Genomic DNA, 23,411 nt, shown 5'->3' on the forward strand with positions numbered 1-23,411 from the left:
CCCACCTCTGGTCTGTGCACTCCCCCCCCCCAAAAAAAAACCACAGCCTGCCATAAACATTTTTGAATCTATGGAACAAAAAATGTTAGTAGTCACAAACTGAAAATCACGGATTTAACTCTTAGAAAAGTACTTTTCGGGATTCTTTTTTAAGGAGAAAACATTGTTATCATAAGAGACCTTTGTAATACAGACTGCACACCACCGTTAATATTACTATGAAGGAAGTAATACGACATAGAAAGGGACAGCATTCAATGGATGTTTACATCAGAGCTGTTGATTTGGATGGATTCTGCTAAGCTATTTTGTTAATATGGGGAAACTACTTTGTTGATCAACAGTAAATCATACGCTTTATATGCAGATACTCAGAGTTCTGTCCCAGGCAACTCCAGGTAGGATTGAGTTTCTGTCAGTGCAGTTAAGGCTGGATAGAAGCTTGTATTGATATAAAGCAGCATATTAATCTCCCATGGAATTTAGGAACTCACTTGCAGATTAAGAACAGATCAAAGCGTTCAGGTTTATGGCATGCTTTCATTTTCAGTTTTGTGAAGATCTAATGAAAGACCAATATATTCTAAGGTTCCACCACAAAACCGTGCTCGACTAAACCGCGCCCGACTAAACCACGTCGCTGACGTCATCAACAGGGCGACAACAGCGCGGAGACAGAAGCACGCTGTAAACCCTAAACCTAAAATTAACCCCTAAACCTAACCCTAACCCCCCTAAACCTAATCCTAGTCCTAAACCTAACCCTTAACCTAACCCTAAACCTAACCCTAACCCTAAACCTAATCCTAACCCTAAACCTAACCCTAACCCTAACCCTTAACCTAACCCTAAACCTAACCCTAACCCTTAACCTAACCCTAGACCTAACCCTAGACCTAACCCTAACCCTTAACCTAACCCTAAAGCTAACCCTAAACCTAACCCTTACCTTAAGTTGAATCGGCTTGCTTTCAAAGTGCTATTTAAAGCGCCCTTCTTTCTCCACGCTGGCTGTTGTCACCCTGTTGATGATGTCAGCAATGCGGTTTAATCGGGCGCGGCTTAGTCGAGCGTGGTTTTGACGGGTCACGTATTCTAAGACTCTCAGAAAGTTCTCAGAAACAAGGGGTTTAAGTCTTGTTAAATATTATGGTTCTTTGCACAGTCAGCCAGATGATCAGACTGAATTTGGCATTTTTGACTACCCATCAAACCCTTTCTAAGGACCTGTTGTTGTTGTTATTGTTGTTGTTATTACCTATATCCTTATATATTTGTGCATTGATTTGGTAGCTGAATGGCCATCATGGATATGGAGAAAAAGGACAGAAAGGAGAAGCAGCTGTCATTGAACCAGTGAGTATGCTATTTTATATATTAGGTATCATATATATATAAAAATGATAATAAAAATTATATACTGTATGAAATAAATATACAGGCAAATATAACAACTAGAACATATGAGGTGCAATTAAAAATATAGCAGTGTGAATAAAATCAGAAAAAAACAGAATAACGGAGTGACATTTGTAAATCCATAAAATGGATAAAAGTAAATCCATAAAATGTCAATACAACAGTAGTTCAATTTTAATGCATGATTAAATTTAGACATATTAACCATTTATAACTCCTTAGTTTTTATACAACATGTTACTTCATCACAACAATATTTATATACTATGCTTAGATTCTTAATATACTATTATGTAGATATCCGATTCTTGCTTTGGACCTGGATGTGTCTCTCTTCATTTCCTTTTGAGATTTTTTTTTCTTTTCCCTGAAAGTTTTAGTTAGATGTTTAAAATAAACCCAATCTAACATTCCCAGTGCTCTTCCTCCTCTGTTTACCAAAGCAAACTTTTTTGCAAAAGAAGATTGAGCAGAATTTCCTGATTGACATCAGATTTTGAATCAGTGGGTTTGTCTTTAACGCTTGGATCTCCATTGCTGCATTATTTTAAGGCATGTTAAAGAATACCACTTCACCTAGGAAGCCTTGGAGGCTCCATTCCTCACACACACACACACACACACAAACACACACACACACACACACACACACACACAAACACTGCCATAAATGGGCATTTCACGCTTCCAAGATGTTGCAAGCATCTCAGCTGTTTATTGTTGTATTACCTGTTCAAAGATAAGTCTGGGAAAAGGAGGAAGTACCAGCAGAGACACTTGATTATTATTCTGAATCATCTCTTTGTGAGAATGAGTTTTTATAAGAGTAGATCATAAATGCTGTACTTTTCTGATCTGGGGGAGTTTTCTTCCAATTTGTGGCTGTTTCTCAATTTTAAAATGTTCCTTTCCATCTTTTGTCAAAATCACCACTTCTGGCAATAAGTTATTTTCACTATCTCCTTTAGAAGGAGCGTGGTAATAAGATATTGCTGCTAGTCTAGATGATGGCAGTATATAAATATATATCATCCAAAATTGAATCCACAGCAATAATAGAGAAACTTTGGTTTTTTTTAAAAAAGTACTCCAATGGATGTCTGTCTCCCCAGATTACTGTTAAACCTTTTATCTATGGCACATGCTAGATCAGGGATAGCCAATGATGGGGCCTTTATGACTAGTGGACTTCAACTCCCAGAATTTCTCAGCCAACATGATTGAGCAGGGCTGGCTGTGGAATTCTGGGAATTGAAGGCCACAAGTCATAAAATGGCCATTGATCGGCATTCCTGCGCTAGATCCTTCCTTCTCTAAAAGCCCGAGGAAACAAAGCAAACAGCATCTTAATAAACCAGTAAAACTATGAAGAGATTCTGAAGCATCATAAAGTATTACTAAAGAAAAAAAGGCATCTGGTTTTTATTTAACTTCTATAATATTTGTGTCAGTGGTGGTATTCAAATCATTTAACAACCGGTTCTCTGCCCTAATGATTATCTGGGTAGGTGGGGCTTGGTGGTCATGTGACTGGGTGGGCGTGGCCAACTCAAGGTCACTCAGATTGATGGACGCTTCACATTAGCTGTTACAATGTCATAAGGGTTAACCGGAGAGGAAAAAGGGACAGAGAGACAAAAGGAAGGAGAGAGAGAGAGAGAGAGAGAGAGAGAGAGAGAGAGAGAGAGAGAGAGAGAGAGAGAGAGAGAGAGAGAGAGAGAGAGAACACATGGCCAGCAAGTCACTCCCACCAGTTCACATGGCCGCAAGCCACTCCCACAAAGGAGGCCACACCCACAGAGTAGGTTCGAAATTTTTTTGAAACCCACCACTGCTTGGGAACCATATAATTAAAAAAATATATGGAGCATGTGAGGCTACTTGGATGTGGCCTCCTTGGTGGGAGTGGCTTGCTGCCCATGTGACCGGATGGGAGTGGCTTACTGCCCATGTGATCGGATATGAAGATGTTGACGACACTTGTCAGAACCACCTTAAATTACCTCACACACAGCACTGGCATGCATAAGAATATGATGTCAACTTGTTTTTTAAAAGGCATCTTTGGTTTGCGTTAAAACAACTTCAACACACGCAATGTTCTGATTGCACCACAAACGCAGTAGTCATCCTTACCTTTCACAGAGGCACTGAGTTTTATAAATAGGAACATGATAGTGTAGAATAATCATATCCAAGGACCAGTGGTGGGTTTCAAAAATTTTTGGAACCTCTTCTGTAGGTGTGGCCTGCTTTCCAGGTACACTGGTGGAACCTCTTCTAACCGGTTCGGTAGATTTGATGAACCGGTTCTACTGAATAGGTGTGAACTGGTAGGAACCCACCTCTGTATAGAAACCTTAAGAAGCCTAATCTACCTTCTCTAGATCACTGATAATTACAAAGTTTAAACAGGGAGGGGAATGCAGCTGAAAAAGTTTTGCAAATTATGGTTCATTTTATGCCATTCACACTTGATGGAATAAATGCTACCTATTTGACATTTGTGCATTAAATACATAATGTACAATGCATTTCTCACCTTCCTTAGGGAATGCTGATTGAAGGACCTCCAGGACCTCCAGGACCACCCGTACGTATATGCTTTCTGTTCTGACCCCCTCCTCTGTCCAGTAATGAAAGCCGAGACACACTTAATGAGAATGTCCTTTAATAGCAAGACCAGACTCTCGGTGGCTGAAAGCCAAATAAACAAACAGATAAGGACTTTGGCAGCAAGTCCGACAAACTTTGGCAGCAATTCAGACAAACCTTGGCAGCAATCCAGCCTGCCAAGTTAGTTACTCTTTAGTCCAAGCGTTGACTTCTGCAAGAAGGGCGTGGCACAAGCAGTCTTTTTTATAGTCTGGAGAGGAGCCTAATAACCATCAGCTGAGCGTAATTACCACCTGTAATTACGTAATTGTTCTTGACGCCGCGTAGCTCTTCGACGGCGTGCATCCCGGAACAACTCACTGTTGGTTTCTGGATCACTCTCCCTTGTCTCCTCCCCACTGATCCAAGGCCCAGGCGCCACCTGGTGGCCAACCAGTCTCTCTGCGCCCTGCTCGGAGTAGGAACCCTGTCCAGGGTCCTCCACATCCTCCACGGCCAACTCAGAGGGCCCCTCGCTGTCGGAGTCTGGTGGCAGCTCCAATGGCTCCTGCTGGGCCACAACAGCTTTCTAAATATAATTTGAATAAAATTATTGATATTATTAATAAAGATAGTTGCATCACTACTTCGGGTCTCATATGTATATAACCAAAATTTTCATTGAGTACAGATTGTTCCATCTGGAAATGGTGTTGTTTACCTAACTTTTTGTTTCTGCTGGGCCACCATTACTAGCTCGCATATTCTGCCGTCCTTGATCAAAATTGTTCTTAATCATTGTCATAAAAAATGTTTAAGATAATTAATATACATATTATGTTTATTTATAGGGTCTTTCGGGCCCCTCTGGTATGCAAGGCCCCATTGGTCCTCCTGGTGACCCCGGTGATAGGGTAAGTCTCCATGGGTTGTAAATGAGCATCCCAAATGTGCCAGATCGAATGGCTGGGAATGTAAACAATTCTTAAGAATGCACAACTTTTTTTTTTAATTTCTTACTGTAGCTTAAGAGGGACACGGTGGCTCAGTGGCTAAGAACTGAGCTTGTCGATCAGAAAGGTCAGCAGTTCAGTGGTTCGAATCCCTAGTGCCACGTAACGGAGTGAGCTCCCATTACTTGCTCCAGCTTCTGCCAACCTTGCAGATCGAAAACATGTAAAAATGCAAGTAGAAAAATAGGAACCACCTTTGGTAGGAAGGTAACAGTGCTCCGTGCGCCTTTGGCATTTAGTCTTGCCGACCACATGACCACGGAGATGTCCTCAGACAGCGCTGGCTCTTTGGCTTTGGAGATGAGCACCACCCCCTAGAGTAGGGAACAACAGGCATGTATGTTCGGAGGGAACCTTTACTTTTTACTGTAACTTAAAGGAATTCTGTCCTGTTTTGCAAAACCATTATATAAATAAAAGGGTTTCATTCTGATTATGAATTCAGGTTGATCCATTTCAGGTCAAATTTGACACTCCTCTAATGAGAAATAATGAGATTTTTAGAGGTTCTCCAGGATAGGGTTAGATCCTTTTTGTCGCTTTGCAGATAGAACATGCAGGGCCTTGGGTCTAAATTAGTAGCAGTAGCAGTAGCAGTTAGACTTATATACCGCTTCATAGGGCTTTCAGCCCTCTCTAAGTGGTTTACAGAGTCAGCATATTGCCCCCAACAACAATCCGGGTCCTCATTTTACCCACCTCGGAAGGATGGAAGGCTGAGTCAACCCTGAGCCAGTGAGATTTGAACAGCCGAACTGCAGAACTGCAGTCAGCTGAAGTAGCCTGCAGTGCTGCATTTAACCACTGTGTCACCTCGGCTCTATAAATTCTACCCCCTAAAGGTCATCTCATAGAGTTGGTTGTAGAGTTGGGACACCCTGAAGGCTTCGGTTCCCCCAGTTCTCCCAAAAACAAGTCCACATTACTGAATATGTTCAGAGTGACTGAATATAAAGGAAAAAAATGTTTTTATCCTTGGTGCAAATGAAAGTCGGAAGATAATCTCCATTATCTAGCTTTAATGGATTTCCCAAATCAGATCAGTAGTTGTCTTGTTATTTCTGGGTGACTTTTAGTGATAACAGGTGGATGAACTGGAAATCTAGCTGGCTTTCTCTTTCTGTTTGTTTTGCTTGCTCTTACATCTGAAGGATATCTGTTCACATATCGCGAGATAAGAGCTATCTATGGCCTTGTTATTAGTTTTCTGGTACAGCAGATTAGTACAGGTTAATCCGTTTGCCCTTCCTGATTTCCCACTTAATCTTTAAATATTAACCACAAATATTTTTAGCACGGTAAGTCTGCGCTAGTCTTGTTCCCATCATGTCCCTTTTCTGCTTTTTCCTCTGTGTGCTGAAATTGTATTGCAGCATTTTGAGATTTCCAATACATGATGATATATTAAGGGCAGGATTGCATAGACCTTTGGATATTATCGGCATAAAACTACATGTGCAAGTAATGATATTTCTGCAACAACCCACCAATTTATCAAATGTAAAACTGGACTGAAAGGACAAGATCAAAAGCAAGGCAACCATTAGCTTCGGCCACAAACCATTAGTAAGCAATCTGAGAAAATAATACTTTATTAACTTACGATGCCTAGACATTTAAAAAGTTTCTGGAGTCTGCCTACAACTTTTTCAGATAAAGAAGTGATAAGGATATCTTATCCTAGATATTGAAGGAGCACAGGAGATAAATCATTGCTAATATCACCCTTGCCATGCTGTTTCACACCGTAATTTTGTATTCTGAGTGTGTCTCCAGGAGTTGTATATTCATACTTATGTATGTACTTGATGCTTATTCTTGCAAAGAAGATCGTAGCTGAGTTTATTTCCCCCTCAAAACTCTGTGTTGTGTACAGGCAGTCCTTGACTTACAACAGTTCACCTATTGAGTGTTTGAAGTTACAATGGCACTGAAACAAGTGACTTACAACCCTTTTCCACACCTACAACCGTGGCAGCATCCCCAGGGTTACATAATTTACATTTGGGTGCTTAACAACTGACTCACATTTATGACGGTTGCAGGGTCCAGGGGTCATGTGGTTACCTTTTGTAACCTTCTGATGAGTAGAACCAGATTCACTTAACAGCTGTGTAACTAATTTGTTCTGTCCCCCCTTCATCGCTCGATAACAGACGACAGGCAAACAACTTAAAAGGAACTCTCTTTATCAGTTCTCAGCTCAGACAGGCTACAAGCCCAAAAATAACATAAATAAAGTCTCAGACTAAATAACAGAATACCAAACAAAAACTCTTACAAGCAATGCACTTCTCCAAGTGTATCTTACATAAACCACGACCGATGATCCATCAATGTTGAACGAACCAAGGAACGTTGACTCCTGCAACCAGGGCATGGCACCATCCGTCCTTTTATCCCCAGAACACGCCACTAACGAGCCCCAGCTGCATTGGTCATCTTGCATCCTGAAAAGACTCACAGAAGACGTCTGCTGAGTCACAACACTAATTTAACAACTGCAGTGATTCACTTAGCAAATGTGGCAAGAAATGTCAGAAAATGGGACAAAACTCACTTTGCAAATTTCTCACTTAGCAACATAAATTTTGGGGTCAGTTGTGGTCGCAAGTTGAGGGCTACCTGTAGTTTGATTGTAACAATGTTTTGTGCAGTGCCAATGAAATACATTTAGGATATAAGGGTGTATGTGCACGCACATAGCAACTGAAGTCATTAGGGAAGCTTTGATTAATGTATGCGTGAGTATAATCTGATTTTTAATCTGTACTCTAGCATATGCCTGCAATGCTGGCTTAATAATTCAAGGAATTAAAAAGTATCCTCAGGACATAGGCATTTTAACATCACCTTCATGAACGTTAAAGAAAGACTAGTCAGCTGTTTGCAATAATAATTTGCCAACTTCTTATAGGAAGCTCTTCATAATTGCTTTGAGATGTTTTGCTCTTAAGCATATGCGTGCTTTATTCTTGTGGCTCATAACTATTGAGAAATCTATTAACATTCATTTTTACATAAAGATGTAAGAATGCCCGAATGTAAACGTTCTTAATTTGCATTTCCTGGACCCAGATTTGAACTGGAACACACATTAATAAATTTTGGCTTATATTTCACAACTTTAAAACAAAACAAAAAAACTATTTCAAAGAAGGAAACACTAGAAATGCATACACAGTATTAGAACAAGATGTAGAGAAAAAACATGCTTCAATGTGGGAAAGCACTCACAAGACATACATGTTCCTGGAATCCACATATGAAATGAAGTGAAAAATGGAGACAGCGATGTGTTTATTAAAAGACACAAAAGTATGTATACACTATTCTGGAAATTTTAATTAAAGAACTATAGAAATGAGATGAAATGAACATAAGATTGGATTTCAAGCATTCTACTTTTCAATTTGCAACTGCAGTAATTAAACATGCTCTAAGATGTTTCTAATTTCCCGAATCTCCGTTTTAGGGACCACCAGGACGTTCTGGACTTCCAGGGGCTGATGGCTTACCTGGACCCCCAGGTACCATGTTAATGTTACCAGTAAGTCTTACTTTGCTTTACAAAGGTTACATTTTCAAGGGACAAATAAGAATTTCAATGCAGTATGATTAACTACTAATATTTCTGTTAATAGATCTTCTAGGGCAGTATTTCTCAACCTTGGCGACTTTAAGTCCTGTGGACTTCAACTCCCAGAATTCCCCAGACAGCTGCTGGCTAGGGCACTATAAAAATATAACAATATAGATAGATAGTATATATGCTCCTGTAGGTGTCTATTCCTAACCACCATGATGTGATGCAAACACATCACTTTTTTTTAACTTGTGCCACAGTGTTATACACACATTCCATCACTTACCCCCTTTCTATAGATCAGTGTTTCTCAACCTTGATGACTTTAAGTCCTGTGGACTTCAATTCCCAGAATCCCCCAGCCAACTGACTAGGGAATTCTGGGAGTTGAAATCCACAGGACTTAAAGTCGCCAAGGTTGAGAAACACTGATCTATAGACACTAGTCTTCTAACAATTCCAGAAAACTAAACACATTATGGAATTAAATCCATGATATAATATTCTAGGGATCTCTGTTCTCTGTTTTTTGCGTGCATATTTATAAAAATTAAGTATGTTGAGTTTGTGCTTTATAGTCAAGGGTGTATTTATGATGATAGTGTTAAAATTCCCAGGATTGAACCAAATTCCAGTTGAACTTTTAGATAGGCCTATTTTGGGTTGGCATCTTCTAAAACGTAACTCTACAGTGATGGAGGAGAGGAAATTGATATTTCTTAGGCCTACATCCTTATCGAGAGGGACTTCAATGTGAAAAAAGACCTGGGGTTGCTGGATCTCTAATTAAAAGCACCAAAGATGGCAAGCTACAGTTTCCAGTAACATTTGCATTGAAAACATCCCCTTGATCATTTTTAAGGCAGAACTTTAGATTAAACAGCAAGGCAAAGAATTGCTGAGGCTGCAGTGCTTCAGTAATTGTCATCAAAAGCATGGGTAGATTTAGAGCTTGGAATGACGCCATTTTAAAATGATTTAAATCTTATCGAAACAGCGAGATGAGCAGTATATAAATGTAATGATAAACAAATCACATTTTGACCAAATGATTTTATTGAAGGTTAACCTGTTATGAATGGGAGATCCCTTTGCCACCAGCAGTAATTCTGTTTTTTTAAAAATAATAATTAATTTTGTTTAGCAATAGCAATAGCAATAGCAGTTAGACTTATATACCGCTTCATAGGGCTTTCAGCCCTCTCTAAGCGGTTTACATAGTCAGCATATTGCCCCCAACAACAATCCGGGTCCTCATTTTACCCACCTCGGAAGGATGGAAGGATGAGTCAACCTTGAGCCGGTGAGATTTGAACAGCCGAACTGCTGAACTGCAGTCAGCTGAAGTAGCCTGCAGTGCTGCATTTAACCACTGCGCCACCTCGGTTTAATAATAAATAAAATATGTGATAAATATGCAACCTAAAAACTACTCAAATAAAACCTCCTTACATCAAAGGAAGGTTTTTAAAGATTATAATGAAAAATATTTCATTCATGAATGGAGATAAATGAATAGAGAATAATTCTGATTTTTTCATTTTGATTTTCTTCTGCACAGTTCCGCTTTAGTGGGGGTGGTGAGAAGGGCCCAGCAATCTCGCCTCAGGAGGCTCAAGCACAAGCTATTCTTCAGCAAGCCAGGGTAAGTTGGGGTACAGTTCAAAGCGAAGCTGGAAAACCAGGTTCCTCCCACCCACCCCTTTTCAAGGGCTCTGTTTCTCAGATGGAGACATGCTGTGATCTGCCTTCAGACACGAGTCGAACCAGAACTGCAAACGAGTAGAGCTACGGCAGAAGTGATTAGATGTGGAAACTCCACTGAGCTCTGCTCTATGGCCTCTCCTGGTCCTGCTGTATTGGTGGGAAAATGTCAGCGCCATTAAGCCCCATAATTCAGACAAGGACCAATTCCACAACCTGGCTATCGTACAGGTTGCAGTAGATGACCAGGCTTAATAGCAATAGCAATAGCAGTTAGACTTATATACCGCTTCATAGGGCTTTCAGCCCTCTCTAAGCGGTTTACAGAGTCAGCATATCGCCCCCACAGTCTGGGTCCTCATTTCACCCACCTCGGAAGGATGGAAGGCTGAGTCAACCTTGAGCCGGTGAGATTAGAACCGCTGAACTGCAGATAACAGTCAGCTGAAGTGGCCTGCAGTACTGCATTTAACCACTGCGCCACCTCAGCTCTTAACCTGAGGGAGTGGGGTCAAACCTGTCATAAATCACGAGTCTCTGTGCGCCTGCAAGAGATTTAAGTCCAGCCCACCTTGAATTCCTCTCTTATCTTCCATGCACTCCCTTTGATCAGTAGTTAGTCAGATACTTGTAGAGAGCTTAAGCTTGCAAGAAATATTTATTCTCGTTTGAATTGCCTGAATCTCCGGATTTCCTTGGCACTTGACATAGATAGTCCTTGACTTATAACCGGTAGCTTGGCGGCCATTCGAAAGTATAATAGCAATAGCAATAGGAATAGCAGTTAGACTTATATACAGCTTCATAGGGCTTTCAGCCCTCTCTAAGCAGTTTACAGAGTCAGCATATTGCCCCCAACAACAATCCGGGTCCTCATTTTACCCACCTCGGAAGGATGGAAGGCTGAGTCAACCTTGAGCCGGTGAGATTAGAACTGCTGAACTGCAGATAACAGTCAGCTGAAGTGGCCTGCAGTACTGCACCCTAACCACTGCGCCACCTCGGCTCCTAATGGATCTACCAAAGACAGGTTCTTACAACCCGGATTCAAAATTCTGAAAATCAGTTCTCCCCGCCACAGTCACCTGGCTGCACTTCAGATGCTTGGCAATTGAGCCACATTTACAGCTGTTTGCAGCATCCTGTGGCCATGTTTTATAATGGTTTTGTCAAAAAAAACCACACCATCCTTTAATTCCAGTTTTTGGCAAAACCAATCCATAGTTAGCCATGGGTTCCCCTTAAGACTGCAACGTGTTCTTATCTACCTCAACAAAGATTGTGAAATCAGGTTGGTCACATGAATGACACAATTTATGACCACCCTACATTATGACTGTGATGAGCAGACTCCATTACGGTTATAACTCGAATCTTTGCAAGTCTGGTTATGCTGTTTCTTGTTCTTATAGTTCAGTGAATTAGGGAGACGTCTGAATGAATCGCTTCCATGTGTTATCTGAACACTCTAGACTTAAAAACTGCTTTAGCCCCTGTAGCCTAGATAATAGCACTTACATATCTCAGTCAAGTTATCTTCCTTACTCTCTACAGAGAACAAAACAAGAACATTTATGCATTGAGCATTATTTGAACATATGAAAATGTTCTGCCCTTGCTTTCTTTTTTAGGTGTGTGTGTGTGTGTGTGTGTGTGTGTTTGTGTGTGTGTGTGTGTGTGTCTCCTTTTCAGGAACATATACTAGCACTTTTTAAATATATTTTTTTCCTTGGCCATATGATCAAACTAGACCTCTTTAACGGGGTTCTGTGAAGGTTCAAGGAAGAAAAACTCACACTTTTTTCCCGACTTCTTGGGAAGAAGGATGAGATAATAGGTGTGTTTATCTTACTCCGTTTTGCATAAGGGACATTGCTTTCTATTTTTTTGTAAAATCCAAGAGCTACTAAAATTAACATTTGGGGTTTTATCTCTTATCATGCCAGAGTCATGACGCATCATGATCTCTCCTCATAAAATGTAGCAAGGCTAAACAATGTTTGCATAATTAAATAGTTAATTATCAATGGCTACTGTCCTATTTGTTGGAGGTAAGGAGTAGTTTAGCAAGTTAAATGTTTATTTTTTGTTTACATTACAGATTGCAATGAGAGGCCCCCCTGGTCCAATGGGACTTACTGGAAGACCCGGTCCTGTGGTATGCAAAACAATTGTTATCCAAAGTTTGTTTGTTTGTTTGTTTGTTTGTTTATTTATTTGTCTTGTAAAGTTTGTTTGTTTGTTTATTTATTTACTTATTTATTTATTTGTCTTGTAAAGTTTGTTTGTTTGTTTATTTATTTATTTATTTATTTATTTATTTATTTATTTATTTATTTATCTTGTATGCCGCCCACTCCCGGAGGACTCCGGGCGGCTCACAAAACACAAGGGAAAGGGGGGGAAATGAGACAAAGACAACATATTAAAAACAAAACCAACATTCACAATTTCCGTGGAGGTAGATGCTTCTCAGCTCCCCCCAGCCTGCTGGAACAGCCAGGACTTGGTGGCTTTGCGGAAGGCCGGGAGGGTAGTAAGGGTCCGGATCTCCACGGGGAGATCGTTCCAGAGGGCTGGAGCTGCAACAGAGAAGGCTCTCCCCCGGGGAGTCGCCAGCTGACATTGGCTGGCAGATGGAATCCGGAGGAGACCTAACCTGTGCGATCTAATTGGTCTGAGAGAGGTAATCGGCAGGAGGCGGTCTCTCTCAGGTGTGATTCATAAATGATTTACCTTCGTTGCAGTGCCATTCAATTGGCTGGGATTTTAATAAGAGTGATTTATTAGTCTGTTTGTCTAGGAACGGTCCCTAGCATTAAGTTTGGGGGACAGGCAACCTTTTAGAAGCAAGGAAACACACTCTGAAAGAAAATTAGGAAGCAATTGACTGCAGAGGGGAATATAATCGTGCAACAACATTACATGGGTGAATGGAGCTAGGATTTTCAATCATACATGGGTTGGTTTGTGTTTTGCTTAAAAAAAAATATTATTGGCTGTTCTGATGGTTTATATGTCCCTTATATTTGCCCTCCGCTGAAATTTGTTTGGAAATCACCCTTCTGTTGTTCAGCGTTTTGCCAAATGAAGTTGGGGAGCATAACTTATGGGGATTTTGAAATTATGTGACAGACATTTATACAGTCTCTGAGCTGCTCAGCCTTATATTAAGCAGAATGAAATTTCTGCCTGAGGCAACAGACGCTAAGAAGTTGCCAAATACTAAAAAGACACAAAGCTGGACATTTCTGCATACTCCCAAATTAACCTCCATCCCCAGGTTTCAATAAAGGGTGTGGTCTTCTAATCAAGGCTAAAATGAGGTTCAGCTGCAAGAATAGGGTGTTTCCATATGGCTTTTTTTTACTGGAATCCAATATACCTTGGCCTGGACACAGTCTCTCTTCATAAAATTAAATATATATATATATTTTCATTTGATGGTTAACATATTTCTCAATGCGTTGATTTGTCCCCTTGGAATTTGTACCATTTCTGCACTTTTTGAACGGTTAATGTCCTCCAATTTTGTCTTATTTATATCGGAGAAAAAAATGATTTAGAACTTTATATCCTATTACAAAATAAGAGGTTCCCCCTCCCTTCATTATTTAACTTTGTTTAAATAACAGGATTTAATGAGGAGAATACTGGAGATTCTAGTTTTAGCCTGAAGTTTAAAATGACATTCTGTTTAAAACAGAAATGTCCCAGTTGTCTAGTTTGGAAAACAAGCAGAGCAAAAATTGCAGACCTCTATATTACAGACTCACTGGATGGAGATTTGACATTTGCCAGCATTTTAAATGTTTAAATGACAAAAACAGAGCACTAGCTCTGCAGTTGTTAAATTACCTGGGCAATTTTCTTCTAATGATGGCTTCCTCTTTTACAGAAAGGGATACTCTGCTGACAGAGATAATCAAAATGATTCATTTAAATGCGGCCGTTAAGCAGTTGCTATCGCTTTCCAAGCTATCCAAGTGTATTTACAACAATATAAAATGATACCTATTACAACCAAGATTACAGACTTTGCATAAACCTAGTAGTCTCCAGAGGGACCTCAGTAATTACACTGAGGTAGAAAAAACACTTAGACATAAAGGTCAAGAGGAAGTATGCCATTCAGAATGAAAGGATATATTTAGTTCCTAATGTAGTGTGCTGTTTCCCTGATTTGCAAAAGCAGGTTAGCCAGCACAGTCATCCTCTGAGAGCTCATTGGAAGAAAAAAATGATAGCTGTTCTCCGTGACCCGTCAAAACCACGGTCCACAAAAGAGCGATCGACGAAAGCGCGCATTTGACGTCATCACAGCGCGACGAAAAAAATTTAAAATTGAAATAAAAATAAAATTAAAGCAAGCCGATTCACATAAAGGTAAGGGTTAGGTTTAGGGTTAGGGTTAGGGTTAGGTTAAGGGTTAGGGTTAGGTTTAGAGCGTTAGGGTTACGTTTAGCGTTAGGTTAAGGGTTAGCGTTAGGTTTAGCGTTAGGTTAAGGGTTAGGTTTAGGGTTAGGTTAAGGGTTAGGTTTAGGGTTAGGTTAAGGGTTAGGTTTAGGGTTCGGTTTAGGGTTAGGTTTGGGGGGGGGGTTAGGGTAAGGTTTTCGCTTTATTTTTACATTTTTCGATCACAGCGCAATGTTTTCGTCACGCTGTGATGACGTCAAATGCGCGCTTTCGTTGACCGGGATTTTGTTGTCCGCGGTTTTGTGGTGTAACCGCTGTTCTCTAGCCCAGACACCTTTACATGTTCTGGACTGTCCCAGTTGCCATAATCCCCAAAGGCCATATTAACTGGTGATTAGATGGCTGATGTCCATAATCAGACTTCAGGGATCTGCTGCTGAAAATACACTGTAAACACGAACTGTTTCTGTCAGCTGTGCAGGTGGAATGATAAGTACAATGAAAACCTGAATCCATTGGGCAGGGCTTGGCTATGTATAGTTGAGGAAAGAGTTATATTCTTTCTATTTAACAACAACAACAACAACAGAGGTTTTGTTATAACATCAAACAGTGCTGCAGGTGCCTCAAAGCAATACAAGTAATCTGAGAACTCAGTAGTGGGAATTGCATTTGAACATGTATTTCAGTTTTCTTGATAAAAAAAAAAGTCAAAACCTATCTTTTTTTGGTCCATAAAAACAAGCCCACCTCTAAATATTTGTTACCATTCCCTCACTGCAAAAATTAACATATATCTATATCTGTATCTGTATCTGTATATCTATACCTATACCTATACCTATACCTATACCTATACCTATACCTATACCTATACCTATACCTATACCTATACCTATACCTATACCTATACCTATACCTATACCTATACCTATACCTATACCTATACCTATACCTATACCTATCTATCTATCTATCTATCTATCTATCTATCTATCTATCTATCTATCTATCTATCTATCTATCATCCTTTTGGAATAAGGTTGTATAGCCAGTTTGCAGGCAAGAGATATTACTGTATTATTTGGAAAATTTAAGCAAAAATCTTTTTTCTTCTCCCAATCTTTATTCTATTTCTCGTTGTAACATCCTCCCCTCTCCTAGAGAAAACACCACCACCAATGACTTCTTAATCAATGATTCCTAAGAGTAGTTTCTTTTTAAAAAGTGCTAGTTTTCTAACTTTAGAATGAGTACTGTTTCTGGAGATCCAAGGTATAATATTTAACATTTCTAAATATTCATGAAGGTGACCTCACTCTTACCATCTACCCCAGTGGTGGGATTCAAATAATTTACCAACCAGTTCTCTGCCCTAATGACCAGCCGGGTAGGTGGGGCTCGGTGGTCATGTGATCATGTGGGCGTGGCCAAGTCAATGTCACTCAGATCGACGGGCACTTCACCTTAGTTGCTGCAATGGTAATAAGGGTTAACCAGAGAGGCAGTTTCTGTAAGGAGGTCAATAAAGATTAGGCTAGAAACAACACTAGAATGTTTCCTTCCTGCCTTCCTTACAGGATTAGCCCTGTAAAGTGGGGAAAAAACAAAAGGAGATTTCTTCCAACAACCGCTTCTCCGAACTACTTAGAAAGTTACCAACCGGTTCTCCCGAATAGGTGCGAACTGGCTGAATCCCACCACTGTTCTACCCTTAAATTTCTCATTCACCTATCCCTGTCTTGATGTGAACATGTCCAAGCTAATTAGCAATACAAAAGAATGTATTTTTCTGAGTCAATATGTGAGTCAGGTTGAACTAATACAACATGCTCTTGGTCATCTTTCCTTTGATGTAGGGAAGTCCTGGCTCATCTGGTATCAAAGGTGACGGTGGAGATCCAGGACCTCAGGTAAGAGTTTATCAGCAATGAAGAAACAGATGCAACTGATTTTGTAATGGGGTCCCTCAGTTTTAGTCCCAGAGAGCTACTGGCGTGATCCCAGTAACTGAGAGAATTGTTTCATAAGGCAATTTGTCTTTAAATCCAGGTCTAATCTACTACCAATAGTATCACTGCATTCAATCCACCGCCTACACTGAAATTTTATGACTTCAAACAGCCAACTTAATTGTTTTGGCATTTCTTCATTCTTATTTTCCCCCAAAACATTGTACATTAGTTTAGTTGGATAACCATACCCTCAATTTTAATGTCTCCCCACAACAGACCAACAAGGTTTTGTCTTGGTTTACTTGGGATGTCTTTGTAACAATAATATTTCCTGTTTATGAGACTCACAGTATATTTGAAGAGAATTAGTGATTTCTGTTTTCTATCCCCCTCATGCAAATGTCCCTTGCTACTGAACACTATCTTACTTTGTACTTTCCACTAGTTTATTTTTTGCCTTTTCTCCATAAAAATACAAATAGGATCCAACTATATTGTTCCCGGATCCCTGCTTTATGGATCTAATAATATTTTTTGCAGATCTTCTGCTTGTTCAGAACATTTCCCCATAATTGCAATCATGGGATACATTTTTTGGGATGTAAAAAGGTTAAGTAGGTTTGCTTATTCCTACTAGAAAAACAGCATTGTAAACAACTTTGAAATCTGGTCACGTAGGAAGGGTTATAGAAACATAGTAAATCAATACATAGAATATTTATAGCAGTGTTTCCCAAACTTAACAACTTTAAGATATGTGCACTTTCCATGCTGACTAAGGAATTCTGGGAGCTGATGTTCACACATACTAAACTTGCCAAGATTGAGAAACAGGGATTTATAATATGGATATAAGAGAATTTATTTTTTTTAAAAAACAACTTACTGACATTTGAAAAAAAATCTTCAAGAATTAATGTCCTGTTTTTTTAAAAAAGCAAATGTGATAGGAAACGAAGCTGATAGACTAGTCCACTCCTTCAAACTGTACAGTTAGATATATGTATGTATGTATGTATGTATGTATGTATGTATAGTATAGTATAGTATAGTATAGTATAGTATAGTATAGTATAGTATAGTATAGTATAGTATAGTATAGTATAGTATAATGAAGAAAATCTTGTTTAAAATACTAAATGTCAACAATTCAGTGAAGACTTCGATTTAAAATCTGTGGTTCCATCACAGAAGAGAGAATGAGAGATTTATACTTGGAGAGAGACAGATCTGGAGACACAATGTAGGATCTAATCAATCCATATGGGATAGATTTCTTAATCCATTGTTTAATAGAGTCTGGGTTTTTTTCCCCCCCTTCTTAGCAAGCACTTATTGTACAGTTTAAATAACCGTATTTTATGGGTGTTCAAGGCTATGGAAAAAATCTTTCTTTTTAACCCTTTTCAAGTGGATAAAAATATTGGAAGAATTTTGCAAACTGGTTATTCTTCCAATAGAAGAAAATAGATATAGCTAGGAGTTGAATTATGGGATCCTTGGTGCTTTCAGAGATGTTGAGCTTACCTTAACAAGTTGGGTAATGAAAAATCTGTAAGCAAACAACCAAGATCAGTGAGGACCAAGAACTCCATATGATTACTCTTCGTTTGGTTTGAAATCAATCTGAAATCATTTTTATTGGTCTCCTAGTTGTCATCAAGTGGTGGCTCAGTAGTTAAGATGCTGTGCTTGTCGATCAGAAAGGTCGGCAGTTCAGCGGTTCGGATCCCTAGCGCCGCATAACGGAGTGAGCTCCCATCACTTCTCTCCGCTTCTGCCAACCTAGCAGTTCAAAAGCATGTAAAAATGCAAGTAGAAAAATAGGGGAAACCTTTTGGTGGGAAGGGAACAGCGTTCCGTGCGCCTTTGGCATTTAGTCATGCCGGCCACATGACCACGGAAACGTCTCCGGACAGCGTTGGCTCTTTGGCTTAGAAACGGAGATGAGCCCCCCCAGAGCCAGGAACAACTAGCACATATATGTGAGGGGAACTTTTACCTTATTAATTGACATTAATTAAAGACTTAGTTTGAGGTGGATTATAATGAAGGATAATCTCACGATGTCCTTGATGCAGTGTAGCAGAAATAGTCTCTCAAAGTCACTTCATGGTGTACTTTCCTTCTGAATGAATGGATGTCTGGAAATGAAAAAAGATGTTTCTTGGCTCCCCCAAGTCTTCAAATAATGTGTGTCTGTCTGGTTGTCTGTGTGTACAGCATGTGCACTTACATATGCATATATTTTCAGGGCCCTCGAGGCATTCAAGGCCCAGCTGGTCTGCCTGGAAAAGCTGGCAAAAGAGTAAGTTTTGATGCTTTAAAATGTTCATTTTTGATTTTAAAAAAAAGATAAGAGTTATAGGATGGGATGGATTTTTTCCCTTCGATTTTGTGATGTGCAGCATGTGCCTTGACTCGGAAAACAGACATTTCTTTTTTCCCCACAGGGTCGTCCTGGTGCAGATGGAGCGAGAGGAATACCAGGGGAGACAGGTTCTAAGGTTAGTAATTATGTATTCCGATTATCTGGAGGCTGCTATAATGTCCAGATATCTTGTTAAGAACCAGATGTCTCCTTTTGTACGATTACATGATTGAATCTGACTGGCTTTGCAGAGCAGAGTAAGGAGTCATGTATGAAATAGAAGTTCTTAGCTCTAGTAACGCAGTTGTTGCCCTGTTTTTGCATATAGTGGTGCATCTGGTTTTGCATATAGTGGTGTATCTAGAGCCGAGGTGGCGCAGTGGTTAGAGTGCAGCACTGCAGGCTACTTCAGCTGACTGCAGTTCTGCAGTTCGGCTGTTCAAATCTCACCGGCTCAGGGTTGACTCAGCCTTCCATCCTTCCGAGGTGGGTAAAATGAGGACCCGGATTGTTGTTGGGGGCAATATGCTGACTCTGTAAACCGCTTAGAGAGAGCTGAAAGCCCTATGAAGCGGTATATAAGTCTAATTGCTATTGCTATTGCTATTGCTATTCCTGGCTAGCAGGCAGGGGTGGGCTTCAAAAAGTTTAGCAAGGGGTTCTCTGCCTGGTTGCTGGGTGGGCATAGCCATGGTGGGTGTGGCCTAGTTGGCTTCCTGCACCACGGCCGGTGTGTGTATGTTTGTGTGTATGTGTGTGTGTGTGCATGCATTTTTCCCCTCCCGGAGCTCTGGAGGCTTTCCTGAGCCTCTGGGAGAGTGAAAACAGCCTCCCAAGGCTCCAGAGGCCCCCTGGAGGCTGGAAATGGGCCTCCCCAAATTTCCGGTAGTCCAGTTTTCCATCCTCCCCAAGCCTCCATGTGCGCCCTGCGCTTGGCTACATCCAAAACGGGCCACGTGGGGACTCTTGGGAGGGGCAGGGTGGGACAGGGTGGACAGGACCATGAGATTTGGGGGTTCTCCAAACTGCACAGAATTTTAGCTAGAGGTTCTCCCGAACCCCTGCGAACCCCTAGCAGCCTACCCCGGCTAGTAGGCCTTAACAAACAGAGGAAACCAGTTTACCTTTAGGGAAAACCCTTGTGTGGAGTATGGCTACTGTATGATGCCATTTGTTGAGCCGAGGTGGCGCAGTGGTTAGGGTGCAGTACTGCAGGCCACTTCAGCTGACTGTTATCTGCAGTTCAGCAGTTCTAATCTCACCGGCTCAAGGTTGACTCAGCCTTCCATCCTTCTGAGGTGGGTGAAATGAGGACCCGGATTGTGGGGGCGATATGCTGACTCTGTAAACCGCTTAGAGAGGGCTGAAAGCCCTATGGAGCGGTATATAAGTCTAACTGCTATTGCTATTGTTCTTTGCAGTACACCAGAAAGAAAGCCACTTCATGATGTACTTTCCTTCTGAATGAATGAATGTCTGGAAATGAATAAAAAGATGTTTCTTGGCTCCCCCAAATCTTCAAAACAAAAGGAGGAAAATGTTTAGGGCTCTTTTACTCCAAAGGGGGGGGGGGAAATCTACTTGCTGTTTCATCTGAAATGTACCTTTCCAGAATTCGGAAATTTTATCCTCAACCAGGAAAATGTTCTTTCTTTTTCCAATTAGGTTTTAGAAATAACATCCTTAGGATGATTATTTGTTGCAATTCCAAGCAACATTCAATTTTAGGGTAAAGATATCCATCAATAAAATAAATGTATGGTAAAATTCATTTATCAGATCGACCCATTTATCGAGACTATTATAAAAGGTGAAAATGAATTGCTCACACTGTTATTGTTATTGTTGTTATTCCTACTAGGGTGACAGAGGTTTTGATGGACTTCCTGGACTACCAGGTGAAAAAGGACACAGGGTAAGAAAAACGCGCATGATTCTTTATCTAAAAATGTGGATGCATTAAAACTACATCTGGAATTGTCCAAAACAATTGTGATGTTCTCCAGAACCATATGGTTTCAATATGTTTACATGCCCTACATATGTTTATTCAGACATAACTCCCATTGCCTTCAGTGAGATTTATGCCCAGTTATGGGATGGAAATCAAACGGATAGTAAATTAATATGTATAGGATGTAGACTTTGAATATGTCTGCAGGTTTTCATTAACCAGATTGAAATATCTCTTCCCTGAAGTCAGTAATATTGCCGTAGATTAAAGTGGTAGCTCAAATCAGACATTTTAAAGAATTTGCTATTTAGTTAATTGAGGAGGAAAGAGAACCCAGAATCTTTGATCATGAGGCAAAACTCTAGTGATAGAAAAAAGGTTGCATTCAAGACAACTTTTTTTTTCTATAACTTCTCATGAAATCCTACCAAGTTCTTGCCGATCCCCCAGCTTTTGTGGAATACAGCTTGAAAACCCTGACTTACGTTGTTTCTTCTTTTATGAATTGTCCGTAAAGACAAGGATGGACCACCTATAACCCCACCCCTGTGCTCAGCAGTAATTGTCCCTCCCCTCCAGTGGTAGGTTTCAAATATTGTTCGAACCTACTCTTGGGTGTGGCCTCCTTTGTGGGAGTGGCTTGCTGGACATGTGACTGGATGGGAGTGGCTTGCCGGCCATGTGACCAGATGGAAGTGGCTTGCCGCCCATGTGACCAGATATGCCCGGATATGAAGATGCTGACGACACTTGTCAGAACCACCTTAAATTACCTCACACGCAGCACTGGCCTGCATAAGAATAGGATGTCAACTTGTTTTTTACAAGGCATCTTTGGTTTGCGTTAAAACAACTTCAACACACGCAATGTTCTGATTGCCCCACAAACGCAGTAGTCATCCTTACCTTTCACAGAGGCACCGAGTTTTATAAATAGGAGCATGATAGTGTAGAATAATCATATCCAAGGACCAGTGGTGGGTTTCAAACATTTTTGGAAGCTCTTCTGTAGGTGTGGCCTGCTTTCCGGGTCCACTGGTGGAACCTCTTCTAACCGGTTCGGTAGATTTGACGAACCGGTTCTACCGTATAGGTGTGAACTGGTAGGAACCCACCTCTTCTCCCCTCCCCTCGCAGTCAGCACACAAAACCACATACACACCACTGGTCCACGGAAAAGCCTGTCTCCATGGAACCAGTTCCTGGAGCCCAAAAGGTTGGAGCACTGTTGAAATTCATTTTTTTTTTTTACTATCTTGTTCTGTGGGCATAGCTTGGTGAGCATGGCAGGGAAAGGATACTGCAAAATCCCCATTCCTTGCCTACTCTCCGGGGAAGGATATTGCAAAATCCTCATTCCCTCCTTACTCCTGGGGCCAGCCAGAGGTGGTACTTGCCAGTTCTCCGAATTTCCACTACCCGTACTTCAGAACCTGTCCGAACCTGCTGAATTTCACCCCTGGGTTGGGGGCTGCTGACTTATAGTGCTTAACGTCTTCACGATGTGACAGAAACTCAACTTATTTCACTCATGTTGTGGAATACGCACAAGCAATTAAAAAAAATATCGCACAAAAGGATCCAATAATATAAATTTTCCCAGCTCTAACCCTGCTGTGTCCCTAAGATTGACATAAGAAAGCTTCATTTGTACAATATAGGATACAACGGTGCAAAATCCATTTGAGGGAGTGAAGATTTAGGGGTTACATCACAACTGCTTTGAAAAAAAAAAGAATATCCATTTTTATCAAGTGGAAGTTTGTATGTAACAAACAAGGTTCTCTCTCTCCCCCCCACACACACAATAACTATTTTTATCCTGAAATAAATAAATATATATATATATATATATATATATATATATATATATATATATATATATATATATATATATATATATATATATATATATATATATATATATATATATATATATATATATATATTAGTTTGGGTAATGTTAAAACCCTACGTCATCAGATTTTTATCAACTTTTATATTTCCTGCACCTCTTTGGTGATTACCCTAGCTGTGTGTATCAAATTTAATTTGTAGAGTACGTAAGGTTGATAAAACATTTTGAATAGGAAGCTGTGCAGTCTTTTGAAAATCAAATCAATCAAATGGTCAGCAGAGGGCACTGTCCATTAATCACTATGGTGCTACTTAAATACGTCACCCCAGGAAACTTTTCCAAGGCTGTTAAATATTCCCACAGTTCCATCTCCGTCTTTGTCTAAGCCACTTTGGCTGAGATGCCAACTGTGTGTGACCTTTAAGTGCCCGTTTCCTTAAAATCATGGATATCGTTTCTATTTATAGATGACTATTTGCATTGTCACATCCACTTATACTTTACCTTATGGTTATTTTTTTCAACTTGAGCTTTATAAAT

The 23,411-nt window shown here is 40.2% G+C and overlaps 1 protein-coding gene across 1 annotated transcript in view; it reads left to right on the plus strand.

The window, feature by feature from the left end:
* COL11A1 (collagen type XI alpha 1 chain) overlaps nucleotides 1-23,411 on the plus strand; it is a 283,501-nt gene that overhangs the window by 96,122 nt on the left and 163,968 nt on the right. Inside the window, exons 9-18 of the mRNA XM_087720747.1 lie at nucleotides 1,294-1,356; nucleotides 3,971-4,012; nucleotides 4,866-4,928; nucleotides 8,503-8,577; nucleotides 10,175-10,258; nucleotides 12,419-12,475; nucleotides 16,593-16,646; nucleotides 18,943-18,996; nucleotides 19,142-19,195; nucleotides 20,921-20,974. Of these exons, the coding sequence (XP_087576873.1) occupies nucleotides 1,294-1,356; nucleotides 3,971-4,012; nucleotides 4,866-4,928; nucleotides 8,503-8,577; nucleotides 10,175-10,258; nucleotides 12,419-12,475; nucleotides 16,593-16,646; nucleotides 18,943-18,996; nucleotides 19,142-19,195; nucleotides 20,921-20,974 (600 nt within the window). The remainder of the gene's footprint in view (nucleotides 1-1,293; nucleotides 1,357-3,970; nucleotides 4,013-4,865; nucleotides 4,929-8,502; nucleotides 8,578-10,174; nucleotides 10,259-12,418; nucleotides 12,476-16,592; nucleotides 16,647-18,942; nucleotides 18,997-19,141; nucleotides 19,196-20,920; nucleotides 20,975-23,411) is intronic.

The sequence above is a fragment of the Thamnophis sirtalis genome, unplaced genomic scaffold (genome assembly GCF_051295495.1).
Source record: "Thamnophis sirtalis isolate CommonGarterSnake01/CBP01778 unplaced genomic scaffold, rThaSir2_p1.2 scaffold_7, whole genome shotgun sequence".
Classification (NCBI taxonomy): domain Eukaryota; kingdom Metazoa; phylum Chordata; class Lepidosauria; order Squamata; family Natricidae; genus Thamnophis; species Thamnophis sirtalis.